The sequence below is a fragment of the Vipera berus genome (genome assembly GCF_964194415.1).
Source record: "Vipera berus genome assembly, chromosome: 12".
In the NCBI taxonomy this organism is placed as follows: domain Eukaryota; kingdom Metazoa; phylum Chordata; class Lepidosauria; order Squamata; family Viperidae; genus Vipera; species Vipera berus.
In genome coordinates this window covers 14,806,509-14,822,355 of record NC_138215.1, presented here as the reverse complement: position 1 = coordinate 14,822,355, position 15,847 = coordinate 14,806,509, and the positions used below count along the sequence as shown (strand labels likewise).

Here is a 15,847-nt window from a genome sequence, read left to right as displayed (position 1 = left end):
CAGTTTGGAAGGGTTAGTACTACTTTGTAACTGCATTTGGAATACTGCATCCAATATTTTGGTTGCCACTACATAAAAAAGATGTTGGGACTCCAGAAAGAGTGCAGAGAAGAGCAACGAAGATGATTAGGGGGTTGGAGGCTAAAATATACAGAGAACAGTTGCAGAAAATGGGTATGTCTAGTTTAAGGGAAAGAAGGCCTAGGGGTGACATGATAGCAGTCTTCCAATATTTGAGGGGCTGCCACAAAGAAGAGGGGGCCCACCTATTCTCCAAAGTACCTGAAGGTGGAACAAGAAGCAATGGATGGAAACTAATCAAGGAGAGAAGCAACCTAGAACTAAGCAAGAATTTCCTAACAGAACAATGAATCAGTGGAACAGCTTGCCTTCAGAGATTGTGCATGCTCCATCCCTGGAGGTTTTCAAAGAGATTGGACATCCACTTGTCAGAAATATAGGGTCTCCTGATTGAGCAGGGACTTGGATTAGAAGACCTACAAGGTCCCTTCCAACTCCATTATGCTGGCTATGAATTCTAGGAGTTGAAGTCCACAAGTCTTAATAGTTGCAGTCTGGACACTAAGGTTTAAACCATTGAAAGCTGAAGAATTGCCTCTTTAAAGGCAAACAGACCTGGGTCTGCCAGAGAGGGAAAACGGTGATGGCAAGATTTAAATTTGTAAGGTGGAAAATTAAATGGATGCTTAATTCTCTCATCCCTCGCATTTTTCCTTTCGGCGGCCTTCAACCCAGAGGTTTTATTCACAAGCCATGCTAATTTTTTTAAAAAAATCCTGTCTTATTAAACGCACAACTAGGGAAAGTTACATGTGTTTTTCAATTTGGGGGGGGGCAGCTCTTGGTTCTTCTTTTTATGACGTCTATGGATTGGTTAGAAGCACGAGAAGGACCCAGAAACAAACTAGGCAGCCGTTGTTAATCAGATAGTGTGGTAAACTCAGATTTGGAGAAGGCAGGCTAGTTTACTCCTCTATCATCACAGAGTGAGCTTGCCAGAAAGGTGACTTAAGCTTCTGCTCACCTGATTCTTTGATCTGTTGTTTAACACACCAGACGTAAGACACAGCACTTTCACAATTTGGATTATCTTGAAAACATTACGTAAAATACATACCTGAAGACCGTCTTCACGGGGAATAGGATAATGCCAACAGTAACAAGATACGGAATCTGTGAATAATTTTCTTCTTATACTGGAATGAAAAATTAATGCTGCTAACATGAAATACACTTGTTCTACACTTTTATTTTCTTTGCCTTGAGATGGTCTTGCCAACCACCGGGAGGTGATAAGAGTGCCATAAAAACCATAAAAACCACTAAATTTGTTGAAAATTCACAAGGTATAGGTCAACTGAAAAAAAGAAACCCTTTCCATGCCCACAAAGTAATTAAAGGCTATGCTAAAGCCAAAGAATTAACAAAGAACCTGCAGTTACTTTCTAAGACAAACCAAAATCCTGATTGGATAATGATAGTGTTGTGTTCATAACTTTTACAATAATCATGAGAAAAATCCCTTCACCATGGGAAATTACATTAAGCTGGAGCAATGGGTAACCACCCATCTCAAGTCGTTCATTTCTATAGATGGAGTAACAATTGTAGAATCGCATGGATCAAAAGTTGCACAGATCTTCATCATTGGTGACTCATCTCCTTACCGACCAAAGCCAAGATGGTGCAGTTCTTAAAATATCCAACTAGAAAGACACAGAAAGCTTTCGTAGAATCACCACAAAAACTTGAATTTTGACTCAGGAAAGAAGATTTAGCTATTTGGGAGAGAAAACTGAAGTTACCTTGCTTCAGAGTTCAAAATATTGTTGGAGATTGGGTATGTTGACCCACAAATATTTTTGCTTACAAGGTACAGACATTTAACAGCGAAACAAAGAAATGTTGCAGAGTAGGCTTACAAAATCAATGAGTTTTGAAAAGCAACCTTGTATGACTGAAATATCTGCCTGAGCAATTCATATTCAACATAGGCCAAATCTTGGCTAGAGAAGGAACTGAACGGAGTACAAACTTTTATCAAAAGCTGAAAAGCTTCACCTAAAAGGATATCTGTGCCTCAAGAGGGCTAATGGAAATCTTAAATTACGTGTGCATGTATCTCACTTGTGCTTTAAAAAACATCATATAAATGGATTAGTTCTCTGAAAGCTTGTTAAATTCTCAGGTCTACATGGCAGTTGGAGGCTAGATTTAGTATCCTGCCAAGTTTCTCCATGATGCAAAATATAACGAAGGCTAACTTTTTTGACTGGGTGCTTCCTTGAAATCCAGCACCTTTTGCTAAATATATGCTTGCTTGCTGCTTTCAGTTCAAAAAAAACCACTTTGTGGATTAAAAAATTACTGAGGAACTGAGGAACTGCCTATTTGTTCTTTGCAACTTACAGCCGTTCCGTTTAGTGACCATTCAAGTTACAACAGCACTGGGGAAAAACTGACTTGTGGCCGGTTGTTCGCACTTATGACAGTTTCAGCACCCCTGTGGTCACATGATCAAAATTTAGACGCTTGGCAACAGGTTCGTATTTATGACGGTTGCAGTGTCCCGGGGGTCATGTGATCCCCTTTTGTGACCTTCACACCGGCAAAGTCAATGGGGAAGCCAGATGAACTACAGTGATTCACTTAACAACAGTGGCAAGAAAGGTCATCAAATGAGGCAAAACTCACTTAACAACCGTCTGGCTTAGCAACGGAAATTTTGGGCTCAGCTGTGGTCATAGGTCAAGGAGTTACTTGTATTCTTACTTAAATGGAAATAATAAGTGCAGTCCCCTTCTCTCATGCAGGATGGGGACAAAGCTCCTACAAGCTATAGGCCAGTCCCAGCCTACTTTGGTGCTACCTGCCAGATAAATCTTCCTGTAAAACCAGCTGCTCAGAATTGGCAGATGTTCTCAGCATTCGGAGATGGGAAGTTCACAAACACAGTAGAGGGAAATTTGCAGAAGAGTCAGCTGTCTCCATCTTGTGGACAGTGATAGTAACCCCGTTAGTTGGTTGCAGGGCTGATTTCTATGCAATTATTGTGACACTTTTCAGGTGTCTGTAGCAGGGGTCCCCAACCCCTGGTCCGTGGACCGGTACAGGGCCGCAGCATGCCAACAACCGGTCTGCACAAACAAGCAAAGCCCCATCCACGGGATGCAGGCAGCACACAAAACCACGCACCCTCCTGTCCGCGGAAAAACTTTTCTCCACGGAACCGGTCCCTGGTGTCCAAAAGGTTGGGGACCTCTGGTGTATAAGTATCATTTGTTTTCATGGTTGTGATTGCTGCGATATTGTTTGCCAGCCCGAATCGATCCGATTGAGATGGACAACTATAGAAATTGAGTCTGTCTGTGTATCTAAAAAAAAAAAAAGTATTAAGTCACCAAAATAAAGATGCTGTCAGCTTTGGAGGGGGGAAAAAGGTTGATGGTTGCTACATTTGGCCTACGAAGCATTTGCTTTATTTTTATATAAATAAAATGTAAAAATTGCATTGGACCACACACTAATCTCGAGTGTAAAAAATAGATAATTCCCTGCGACACAATTCAATATTATCCCTCGCCATATAAAGAAAAACACACACACCAACACACACATACACAGAGAGAGGCAAATCTATAACAATACAGCCAGATATCTAAGAGGCTGAACTCACACTTAGGTATTCATAACTGGATTGTTAATGTAACAGTCCAAATATAAAAGAAATAAACAAAAGACACTCATCACACCATCACCACAGGCTTTCTCCACACCTTTCATTTAAATATATTTAAGTATCTCTTCTCTGAGAGTTTTCCGATGTTGAGGATTAATCAAAGTCGATCTGTGGGCTGTCAAAGCCACTGTCTTGTGGACAATCCATCACCCTGTGTATGTGTCTCCTTGATTGTAGGGAAGTATATTTTTTTCCTGCTGCAGAACACGGCACAGTGTTGTTCGGATGGGCCCTAGCAGGGCTTACAGTGTCCAAGTGTGCAAACGGAGTACAACTTGAACTCACAGTCAGATGGCTTTCAGTGCAATGTATGTTTTGATTCTTGATAAGTTCCTTCTCGTTATGTCCATCTAGACGCTGTGAAAAAACAGAAGCCTCTTCCTTGACCTGGGGACGGGGGCTGGTCATGGGAAGCGCTGAATGGGAATCTAGAGGCCCCCTGGAATATATTTTTTGAACAGGATGCCGAAAGCCACCGCTACTGTTTGCGTGAAGAGCCTCACTTAATAAGCTCCAGTCAGCAGAAGACCCTTCATCTCTTACTGGGGTTTCTTGAACTTCCAAGCCTGGGCTTCCCCCAGATTTTGCCTTCCACTGTCTAGACGTCTGGCTGCCTCCAACCTCCGTTATTCTTGGCCTTTCGTTTAGGCACTTATACTTTTCGCCAGTGGTTCCAAAGTCAGGACCATCCCCTGCGACGGGAGGAAGACTTTGAGGTTTTCCTTGAGACGCGTAAGAGGAAGCCTTCTGGAATGTTCCCACTCTACACGGCAGACCTTTGTTTCCAAGGTCTTCCTCCCCGAAAGCTTCTGAAGGGGCAACCCCAACCGAAGGCTCGTCCAGTCGCTTAAAAGCTTTCCGGACAATCTGAGTTTGAGAAACTAGGCGGGACTCGCTGGTGGCATCCAGCTGTGGCTGCAAGCTGCGAGGTGCGTGCTTTTTGCCCGTGTTGTCATCGTGCGTTTGGTTTTCTTTGGGGGTTGACTTAGAGTGTTGAGCGTAACTCGTTTTAGATTCTTCAGCTTTGGAGTTTTGGGGTAGGACTGTAAGGCAAGACGGAAAGCAAAAAGAAATTAAAACAGGAGCCTCCAAACTCCCTACCAAAGAACTCAACATCCTCTATGGCAGGGGTAGGCAACCTTGGCTCTTTTATGACTCGTGGACTTCAACTCCCAGAATTCCTGAGCCAGCGTGGCTCAGCTTGGAAACCTCTCCCTTTCCCCTCATAATGTCTGGCTCAGGAATTCTGGGAGTTGAAGTCCACAAGTCATAAAAGAGCCAAGGTTCCCTACCCCTGCTCTATGGGGTAAATATTACGTTCTCTCCTTATTAAAACAAGGATGGCATGCATGAAAATTAGACATGGCAGTATACCTGAGTGTGGGATTTTATTTAGTGCTGCGTTCCGAACAGGAGTTTCTAATATTTTAGCCATTGTAGCAATCTTGCCAGCAGCGCATATTATTTTCTTTTCAGCCCTGCGAAAGTAACACGATTTTTTTTTAAAAAAAAATCCTTAAAAAATCCTATCTAGTCAACTAAGAATCCAAGCAAGAAGAGAAACTTTTGAACTTTCTTAAACTTTTGAAGAAAAAAATGATTTTTAACTACACAGAGCTCCTTTTTAGCTTTACAGCCATTCAATTTTAGGGAATTTGTGACATGCTGAATGAACCCACGTGTCTATATGAGGCAGAGAGAATGAAGAAATAAAGGAATATAAGAAGATTCTATCTGTTATTTTCTATTAAAAAGATAACAGATCTCTTTTCTTTTTCTGTCTCTGCACTTCACCTGAAATTGTTGTATAAACTATACCAGTGATGGCAAACCTTTTAGAGACCGAGTGCCCAAACTGCAACCCAAAACCCACTTATTTATCGCTGGGTGCCGGGTGGGTATGGCCCATTAGGTGGGTGTGGCCCATTTGGTGGGCGTGGCTGCAGTGGTAACGGCAGACTGGGTGGGACTAAAAAGTTCAATCAATTCCAACTTTGCGAGATCTTTTTTTTACCGCGAGAAGTTGAAATTCATTGATTGATTGAACCTTTTTTTTTTGCACAGTGGCGGAGGCCTAAAGTGAAAAGGGTTTATAAAACCCAGCTGAAGGCCTAGGACTGGGGCGAGGGCGTGCGTGCCCACAGAGAGGGCTCTGCGTGCCACCTGTGGCACGCGTCCCATAGGTTCGCCACCACGGCACTATACAAACAGAGCAATATAAACCAGAAAATCACACACAAAAAACCCGCAATCCACAAAAACACCTTGAGGTTCCTCATCCAAGAACTTTGCTGAGAGTACTCTTCCCATCTAACATCACTTGAAATGCCTCACCCTTCATGCTTGCCGTTATCAACCAGAAGCTGTTGAAGACAAATAAGATAATATTTGCGCATTTTTCGGGCAGTCTCCTGCCGTTCCCTTAAAACTTCAGATTTTATAATTTCTGCTGCTCTCTCCTTACTTTCATGGATGTAACGAAGCATGTCACCTATGAACAAACAACACCAATTTATATTTAGTGAGGCACATCAACCATAGATTCGCAATGGACAATTTTCGCTGTATCTGTATAGTATTGATTTATACAAAGCATAAGGAACTGTGCCAAAGTTCCTTATTCTTTGGTGAGAAGACAAAGAACAGAGAAGGGGCTTATCCCATGTATGTAGACAGGATCAGAATTCTCCCCCCTCCCTTTCTTCTAAGCTGCTCACCCTTGGTACCACTATAAACACCCGTAGATACTCAACAAGACTTGAAATATGAAGACTAGTAGTAAATAACATATTAGAGGATTCCATACCAAACATGGCAATGCAAAAGGAGAAGGTCAAAGAACACAAGGCAGACTCAGAAGAAGTTGGGAGAGACAATATCAAAGACATCCTACAACAATGGTTGAAGCTGCCAGAGGGGTAAGGACTCTGCTTCTCCCTCAACACCCGAAGCGGTAAAAGAGGAATTAAAGAAGAGAAGAACACATCGGAATTTTTCCCTCTGTCGTAAGCTCAAAAACAAGGCTGAACCGATTATGGAATCCTCATCTTCTTTGCCACTTACTTTTAATTTTGCTCACTGTTTTAAGATACTGGGAACGCATCTCTTCCAAAGCTTTTCCACCACACGAACAGCAAGGTTTTGAGACGCAGCCTTCTGAAGATGACCTGGAAGCACAGGAAACGGGATGCCCAAACCAAAAATGAAATTACAACTGCCCAGAGAAGTTTAGTATTATATTATAACAGAAGTTATCATTTCTCTCGTAATGTATGCGCTACCTGGGAGGAATGTCGACATGTTTCAAATCATCAAGTTGGTTCTTCATTGCAGAATTTTCTTCCAGGAGGGCTTTCATAATTTTTTCATTCTCTTAAAAAAAAAATAGAGAGGAAAAACCCTTGGAGTGTTACATTTAATTTGGTGTTACATAATAACCCAGCAATTTTGTTTTTGTTATGATTTAGAATTCCAATTGATTGTTATTCTACTAGTGACCTTTTGGGTTACTCTTCTAGGCAGCTGTTAATCTTTGAGAAGGTTCTCACAAAATTCACTGGTATCAAAATATTGTAGTTATTCCAAGGTTCATAACAAATACAGGCCAAAACAATCCTCTATTGGGTGTAATATGATAACTGGGGGAAATCATACAGAACCTAACCTCAAAATCATTAATAACACGACTTGGCCAACAGCAAATGTCCCCATTCTTGGAAAGAGTAATTAAAATCCTGAGAGAATGAGAGGTAATTATTTTTTATAAAAGCTATTTAACAAGTCCGTTGAAGACCTAACTGCAAGTGATACAATTATTTTCTATAGCAAAGCATTAAGTTAAATTAACTACAAAGCTTTAAACAAGTGTATCAGAAGCTTATTTTACATGTCAATATATTATTAGATGATAGAAACATCAAGGTATTATATTGTGCTTGTAAGAATAAGGGATAATGTTTATTTCTCAGATACGTGTTCAGAAACCTTAAACTACATTAAGGATAACAGGGCTTCTATTTTTATGTATTTAACTGTCATCAAACAAAGAATCAGATTAAGTGCATGCACAAGTGAACTAGTTGTTCTTATTCAACATCCACATGTAAAAGGTAACAGACCTTGGGCTTGTTCAGACTTTGTTTTTTGTTCCTTCACAGCAAGCTGGAGATGCCTGCAAGCTTTGTCAAGTTTCTTTTTCAAATCCTCACATTCTTTTTCCTTTTTTTCCAGCTGCTGTCGATAACGCTCAAAACAAATCTCGTCTTGCGACAACATATTTCTTTTTTTACATTTGCAATCTGCACCAACAAATATGAAAAGTTACTGGCTACTTTTGGCTGACCAAGCAACCAAAGAGAAAAGATAATCCTACCACCAGGTTGTAGTTATTATGGATATCTTAGCTGTTGTCTTAAAATAAACTTTTCTGGAAGCTGCATAGTTTCACCAGGTACGCCCATGATCTATGCGTGGTGTTCGCTTCCTAACAATGAAGAATTAGTAGTGAATTTGAACTATTATTCTCGAGGAATCCCAGTTACAGGGTCTGTAATTCTAGGTTTACAGTGTACAAAGACTCACCGTACACTTTTGTAGCCTTCAGAAAATCACAGAAATGGAGACAATATTGTGAAGTTTAGCATACATTGACACCCATCAGAAAATTTGCCCAGGGTTACAAGCTCAGTACTTAATGAAGGAGCGCTCTAGAGTTTACTTTATAAAGTGCCTAACACACTGAGTATTATTCATGGACTTCCCCAGCTTTAACTCTACAACACAGTTAGCATTAACTGTGGAATTAACATTAACACAGTTAGCTTTCATATCTGTGCAATTCTCTATCTAAAAACTGAATTCGTGTGTTAGGTAAAAATAGAATCAAGCAAGATTCCAATTAAAGTGAGGAAATGGATGCAACGTAATACCAAGATCTAGTTCAGTCTCCTGCAAAGGTGGATGTTTTCTTAGTATCCGCTGTAGTTCTACTTGCTGCCCAATGTTATACAATTTGTCTCCAGGCTCCCCTTCACCGTTCTGCATGCAAGAGTCATCCGAATCGTTGAAACCGAGGCCCAAATGTTCGTTTTTCTAGAAAGGAGTACACAGATAGAAATTTTACAAGAACAGACAGCAATTCAGGACCAACTCTTCAAATCCATCTTGCGTTCCAAGAAAAAAAATTCCTACTTGCTTACCACGTTCAAAGCGGAGAAGCAGCTAGTTTTCTGCCCAATAAAGGACAAAAGTGGGGCATGTACATCTGACACAGCAAAACCTAAGAACTACTCCTTCATTTTTCTTTGTGAGGCAAAGAGCAGCTCAGGTCTAAGTTGAGAATATATTCAGTTGTGACATGTCAGTAGTCACAATAAAAAATGGGGGGGGGGAGTGGAATGCAAAGACAATGCACGGAACCCGGTGACATCCGGGGCAGCAGCAGTCTCTCAGCAGAGAATCTAGAACCTTAAAACTTGTTGCAGTTCATCAACCCGTGCGCTTTTGTTTATAAATTTGTGGTGTACTTTTTTGTCAACTTTTAATTTGCTTCGTTATTCCCTTTCCCTTTTCAAGTTGGTTTGCATTCTTAAATGCTTGGCTTGGAAACTTAACAAAGGGGCTATGAAAAACAAAGATTTGCAAATATACGGATTCTTCTGCTTTAAACATATTTTTGCATTATATTGATATGGTACATATCAGTATTTTTTATTTTATTTTTTTTACTTTCATAAAGCAACCATCCCGTTTTTCCTAGTTCTGCTCTGCTAAAAAGTGGAAGACAAAGGACCATAAGCGAAGTATAAAATCGAAATACAAATCCTCTAAGGCCATGCTAATGTTACCTGGTTCCACTTTTTCGTTGCTTTTTCAAGAATGGCACCGACGGTGCTTCGGTAGGCTTTCTGCAAACAAAATGCCAGTTTGTCTTTGAACTGGCAATTGATCTGAAGAGGGGGAGACACGTTCCACTTAGTTTCCCAAGTGCATTCACAACCTGCGCACTGGATCAAGTCCTTGTGGAGGTCATCTAAGAGAAGTTCTACCTGAACGAGGATCCTGTCCTCATACTGATGGACTTCGTTTTGAAGTCTCTTGGCTTCCTGAACTGCCCATTCCTGTTGCTTCCTGGCAAGGCACGTCTTCAGCTCGGCTTCTTTTTGGTCCAACAATTCTTTCTTTTGATTTTCAAAGTCTTCTTTGGCTCTCGCAAACATCTCGCCCAGTTTAACTTTCTGGTCCTGTAAAAGGGCGTGGCGCTCTTTTTCGTTTTGCTCTTGCATGCTGAGGATCTCCCCTTGCTTTTCTTTAATCCACTGAGAATGAGCTTTCGCAAGCTCTGCTTCGATAAGCAAGGGGATCTCGTCTTGCTTCAGCTCCAGCTCCCGCCTAAGGGACACCACCTTCTCTTCAAGCTCTCTGATCCTTCTCTGAGCTTTATCGCTGTTCTCAAGCTGCTCCTTCCATCTCTCTTCAGCAGCCGATACCTAAAGAGGCCACACAGAGGTCTTGTCAGTAATGCCTTAAATGCAGGGGGGGGGGGTTTCTACAAACTTGGCAACTTTAGGACCTGTGGACTTCAACTCCCAGAATTCCACAGCCAGCCATGGTCATGAATTGAAGTCCACAAGTCTTAAAGTTGCCAAGTTTGGAGACCCCTGGATTAAGACGGATGAGGCATACTGCTCTTAGTACAGCAGAATTTTAAGCAGGTGAAATTGTTAAATAGGGAAACATATTGCTTACTGTATTTTCCGGCGTATAAGACGACTTTTTAACCCATGAAAATCATCTCAAAAGTTGGGGGGTCGTCTTATACGCCCAGTCGTCTTATACGCCGGAAAATACGGTAATCTGTTTCCTATCAAGAGTAAGAATGGTTTGGATTACTGCAAGGGGAGGGACATAATGGAAATTAGTATTTTAATAAGTAGGGGAAAGGTTGTCCACAAAGTTGCCAAGTTTGGAGACAAACCCCCCCCACCCCCGCCCCCTCCTGCCATAATGCCTAAAAATTTCTCTGGATGCTTTCGCATGGATTGGGAGAGGCATACCTCAGTTTGAAATTAACATAGGAGGGTAGCTGTCCAGGAGAGCCAGACTCATCTCCTTTCTCCTCCAGCCTATTTCATTTGTGATCCTAGTGGTTAGTACTGGTGTTCCCACAGTGAACTATTAAACCCTAGTCCTAGCTGGAAACAAATCAAAAGTTGGTACTTTTAATGAAGGTGTGTGTGTGGGGGGGAGTTGTGGCTGCACAGTTGAAGAAAAAAAGAATAAACGACTCTCTAAATCAAATAGCTATTATTAACAAGTGTGGACGGCTTTACCATTTACACTAGTTATTTGATAAATACCATTTCCAAGGGCGTCTTAAAGTCTCTGAAATTAGATACTGCAAGCTAAACTTGCTCCAACTCATTTTAAAACTATTTAATTCAGAAGATGGCAGTCAGATATACAGAGGCAATCTTGCTGGGCTGCTATAGGCTTCAATATCTATCTCTTTGGGAAGTTTAAGCAGACACCCAGGCTTTTGTCCAATCCAATCAACTGACTTTCATAGTTTTTCAGCCCCCAGGCTAATGTAGTAAAATACAAAACTGTCATATTGTCCACACTTGATCAGGACGATGAAATCCGTTCTCCGCTACCTTTTCTGCTGTGCTGATTTCAGATTCCTTTTCCCATTTTTCTTTGGCTACCTTCAAGTGATTTTTGTACTCCTCAAGATCGGTAAGTTCGTGCAGCCACGACGCACGAGCTTTCGTCAGAGCTACTTCCACCTAGTTAAGTAATTAAAGTTAATAGTAAGCAAAGGTCAAGAAGCCATTCCTGCCGTAAAAACAAGACAAAACATGGAAGTCCAGTTTCAGCTCTTGTTTCAATTCATTGCATGTGTAAAATTCGTTTAACAACCGCCATACCTAACAATGAAAATTTGGGTCCCAATTATGGCTGTTAAGTCAAGGATTGTCAACATCCAGCTCAAGAATCCAAATAAAACTCCAGGTTCATTCCGTTTCTGAAAACCTTAGTTTATGGAATATATGGCATGGTAATGTTGAAGCAAAACTCACTCTGAGGTTCATAGAATTGAAGAATTTCCCCAGCCAACCCCCACCCCCTCACATAGTCCATGTAAATAATTTGACTTTGTTATGGGAACCGTCTGCTTCATCCCTGCAGCTGCTGCGGTGTCCTTAAAAGGGTTTCAGGCTCTCCTAATCTTCACGGAATCGTAGACGTTTCATTTTTCCATCTAACCCATTCTAAAGCATCATCTCCTCCGCCTTTCTCTAATGGCAAGTTGAAACAAAGAGGCAGGTAGTTGCCAAAGTTTCATTCTTGACAAGTACTACCCGTAGTCCTTTTCTAGATTTAGCCCTAAAGCAATTATTTACTCCACATCACATTGATTGCACATGCTTGGGTTTTATTTTGTACCCCCATAAAAATAAAGCCGCCGGTCACCTGAATGGCAATGCTCTCGTGATAGTTCACTTCCTGCTCCCTCAACGATTTTTCCTTTGCTTTCAGGGCCTCCCTCAACGACAACGTTTGTTCCTCTACTGCCCCGGCAATCACTTGGCGCAGTGTTTCATCCGTTTGGCTACCATGATCTTTGAGTTCCACTGTGGCCCTCTTGGTCTCTTCCAGAGCCTGGGCTAGTCTTTGTTGCCATTCTTCTTCAACTTCCTGACAAGCCTGCTCTTGGGCCTGTAGGGAACAGAAGACTGCACTAAACAAAAGTTAAATTTCATATGGAAAATCTTTGGGGGAGGGAAAAACCTAAATAAAACCAAGGTTGGCTTCTTCTTCTTTTTTCCTAGTAAGCAGAAAGAATAGGAGCTGGATGTTGAATTTGCACAGTGATGGATTAAGGTGTTTTTCTAGAGAACACTTGCAAAAATTAAGTATCAAAGAACCCCGAGCTTCCTTAAAATCAGAAAGGATATACATTTTATGCTAGAAGAGGCTGAATTATCTGTGCCATTGAAAAAGTTGTTTCTTGCTATGCTTTTAAGACCCAGGAAAAAGATCTTCAAGATCTGGTGAATGTCTTCATAATCCCACCCACCCGGTCTCTGTGCAACTACGCTTGGAGGCTCTCACTTGTGTAATAGCAAAAACTCCAGCGTACCTCTTTCTGTTCTTTCTCCCAAATGTTTTTGGCAAGTTCCACTTCTGTGTCAAGACGCTGTCTTATGTCAGCTTCATTTTCCTTCTGCCACTGGTTCTTTGTTAGTTCCATGGAATTTTTGTATGTTTCTTCTAGTTCGCTCCTTAGTCTGTTCAAAGAATCTTCCTTTTCCACCAGTAACTGTTAACATTCAGAGTAGATGTTAGGGCATCATTCAGATAAGAGATCGTGTTGATTAAAGAGATAAAAAGTGAAGGCGTCTTGCAGTTCCCCTGACTGCACAAATTTCTTTTTTCATATGCTAACGTACTACCTCTTACTCAAAAGCACTTCTTTATCCTGTTGAAGTGTTTGGGTACTAGCAACAGCACAGACTTAGATACCGCTTAGATAGTGCTTTACACAACCCTCTGGGCAGTTTACAATGTCATCCTATTGCCCCCAACAATCTGGGTCTTCATTTTACCAACCTGAGGAGGATGGAAGGCTCAATCAACCTGTCGGAACTGAACTCCAGGCTGTGGGCAGAGTTTTCCTACAATACTGCATTCTAGCCACTGCACCACCAGGGCTCCTAGTGTGTAATCATATATCCCTCTAATTAGGGAGGAGTTAAGATTGCTCAGGACCTTCATTTAGCCCTGTTATTTTGCAACGGGTCTCTCTGTAATAAACTAAGGCTATTTGGGCCGCTACCTTTTCCTCTCTCTGATGCTGCTCTTGTTCAAATGCTGCTTTCAAAATGGCGGCCTGCTCATCTTTCTCCTTGCAGACGGCAAGGTAACATTCTTTCACTACAATCATCTCTTTATTCAGGTCATCAATGTCCAACCTAGAGGGGGGGGTAAAAATCACAACACGGAAGAAGTTAGAAGGTCAAGAAACATACATGAAGAATAAACTTATTTCAGATGTTTCATTTTAACTTCAAATACATTCCTACTTTAATTGAGCAATGTTCTCTTCATAGGCATGGATGAGTTTTTCTTTCTCCACAACATGTTTTCCTGCAGACTCCTCAAGGAGCTTTTTCTTTGTGTCTTCATAATGTTGCCGATAGGTTCTTTCACACCTGGAGGAAAGGGAAACACTAAATTTATTGCTTGAAAAAGCATTATAAATCCAGGGCCTAGGACAGTGTAAATGCAGCTTCACTGGCCATATCCATCCAAATCTGAAGAACACAGAATATAAAAGATAAGTGTATTATGCTAAAGACACTGTTGTCCAGTCAACCACCAAGAGCTCTCCAGAAGAGTTTCTGTCTTACCAGTTCTCAGAAAGCAATTTGATGGCGCCAAACTAGTTTCCAGGGGAAACAATTCTACAAGACCAGGGCTATGACACAGCAGCAACTTCATTGCCTATTAGTTATGAACAAGGGGGATCACCAGAGTTTCTTCTCAGGAAGAGTACAGTGGATGATGGGTTGATTCCAGCTGGAGCATCTGAATTTCAAGCCTTGGAGGGCTTTGTAGGCACTTTGGATTTGCACCCAGAAAAAGCTATTGGCAATCACCGTAGAAACGGTGATTGGCACAATACAATCTTAGTGATTACAACATTTCCGTCCCCTTGGAGCCAGCAGACCAAAAAGAGTTCTAGTGCAAAAAGATCAATATTGTGCCTGTCACCAATGAAGCCCACCCATGAAGAGTTTTTGGTGAATCTGAACAACCGTGTACAACCGTCGCAACAGCCTGGTGAGAGATGAATTAAGTCATTTCTTCCCAGACGGGAAATAGCATCACGTTTTTGACTTCCTCTGATGGGAGTTCTAGGCATAAAACTGTAGAGTTTCATTAAGTACTTGGTCAGGGCCCGAAACATCTTAGTGACATCTCTTGGGAACTGTCAAGCATAAAAGCTACTCTGAGGGAATCTAGAAGGAAAATGTTCTTATCCCTGGGTATAACGTCTGGATACATCTACAAAAGCCTTGGTGGAGCAGTGGGCTGATGCCTCCTTAAGTAACACCAGCTGCCTGCAATTAGTGCAGGTTCGAGTCCCACCAGGCTCAAGGTTGACTCAGCCTTCCATCCTTCCCAGGTAGGTAAAATGAGGACCCAGATTGTTGGGGGCAATAAGCTGACTTTGTAATAATGCCGCTTGGGGTGTGTGTGTGAAAGCCCTAATAAGCAGGCATATACATAGAATGAAGGCTACTGCTAAGCTTGTAAGCCGCCCTGAGTCTTCGGAGAAGGGTGGGATATAAATGGAATTAAAATAAAAAAAACAAAAAAAACACTACCAATACAGATGAGTCTTAAGCCACAAAGACCACCATTGTTTTTCCCTTATCTCCTTTATACAGAAAAACAGAAGACAATTTAAGATCAATAAAGGCCACTCTATGTTTACTTCAACTTTCCCTCCCAAGTCACCTGTCGAGGGCTTCTTGTTTATCCCGATCAGAATCCTGAACCATCTGCCTCATCTGATTGCACAGGTCTTGATTTGCATTTTTTAGCTGTTCTTTGCCTTCCAGAAGTTCCTGAATACGTGCGTTATGACTCTGATGAAAGAGAGATAGTATTACACATGACCTCATATTTTAATTATTTAAGACATATTTCCAGGATGCTGCAATGCAAATTATTCTTGGCAGCATACAGGGTGTTGATATGGCATTGCGCTCAAATTATTAATCTTTCTGGCTTTAAGGATGACCTATTATGAGCAACATTATTAGACCCTTGAGATGGGACAGAAAAATTCGTAAGATTCCTATCTAGGCCATAGATGCAAAAAGAATTACAACGAAGGAATTAAGCAGTTGTAACAAATTTCTTAGGAAATGGATTTCTCTTCGGGTACTGTGTAAAATCTTCTTAAAACAAGTCATTATTCATTCTAGGTGTGTTGCATAAAAATGGCCCTTCTTAACTTCACAGATAGCTCACGTTTTTTAATAAAAGGTGTTAGCAATAAAAGGTGCTTCA

The 15,847-nt window shown here is 41.3% G+C and overlaps 1 protein-coding gene across 1 annotated transcript in view; it reads right to left on the bottom strand.

The window, feature by feature from the left end:
• Positions 1-2,935: 2,935 nt before the first annotated feature.
• The window catches only part of CEP152 (centrosomal protein 152), a 29,294-nt gene continuing 16,382 nt past the window's right edge, over positions 2,936-15,847 (bottom strand). Inside the window, exons 15-28 of the mRNA XM_081337159.1 lie at positions 15,290-15,420; positions 13,849-13,977; positions 13,602-13,737; positions 12,906-13,085; positions 12,236-12,481; positions 11,416-11,547; positions 9,607-10,248; positions 8,689-8,851; positions 7,879-8,058; positions 7,042-7,132; positions 6,824-6,927; positions 6,095-6,251; positions 5,135-5,238; positions 2,936-4,803 (exon numbers count right to left, since the gene is read on the bottom strand). Coding sequence (XP_081193285.1) covers positions 3,854-4,803; positions 5,135-5,238; positions 6,095-6,251; positions 6,824-6,927; positions 7,042-7,132; positions 7,879-8,058; positions 8,689-8,851; positions 9,607-10,248; positions 11,416-11,547; positions 12,236-12,481; positions 12,906-13,085; positions 13,602-13,737; positions 13,849-13,977; positions 15,290-15,420 — 3,345 coding nt within the window. The 3' untranslated portion in view covers positions 2,936-3,853. The remainder of the gene's footprint in view (positions 4,804-5,134; positions 5,239-6,094; positions 6,252-6,823; positions 6,928-7,041; positions 7,133-7,878; positions 8,059-8,688; positions 8,852-9,606; positions 10,249-11,415; positions 11,548-12,235; positions 12,482-12,905; positions 13,086-13,601; positions 13,738-13,848; positions 13,978-15,289; positions 15,421-15,847) is intronic.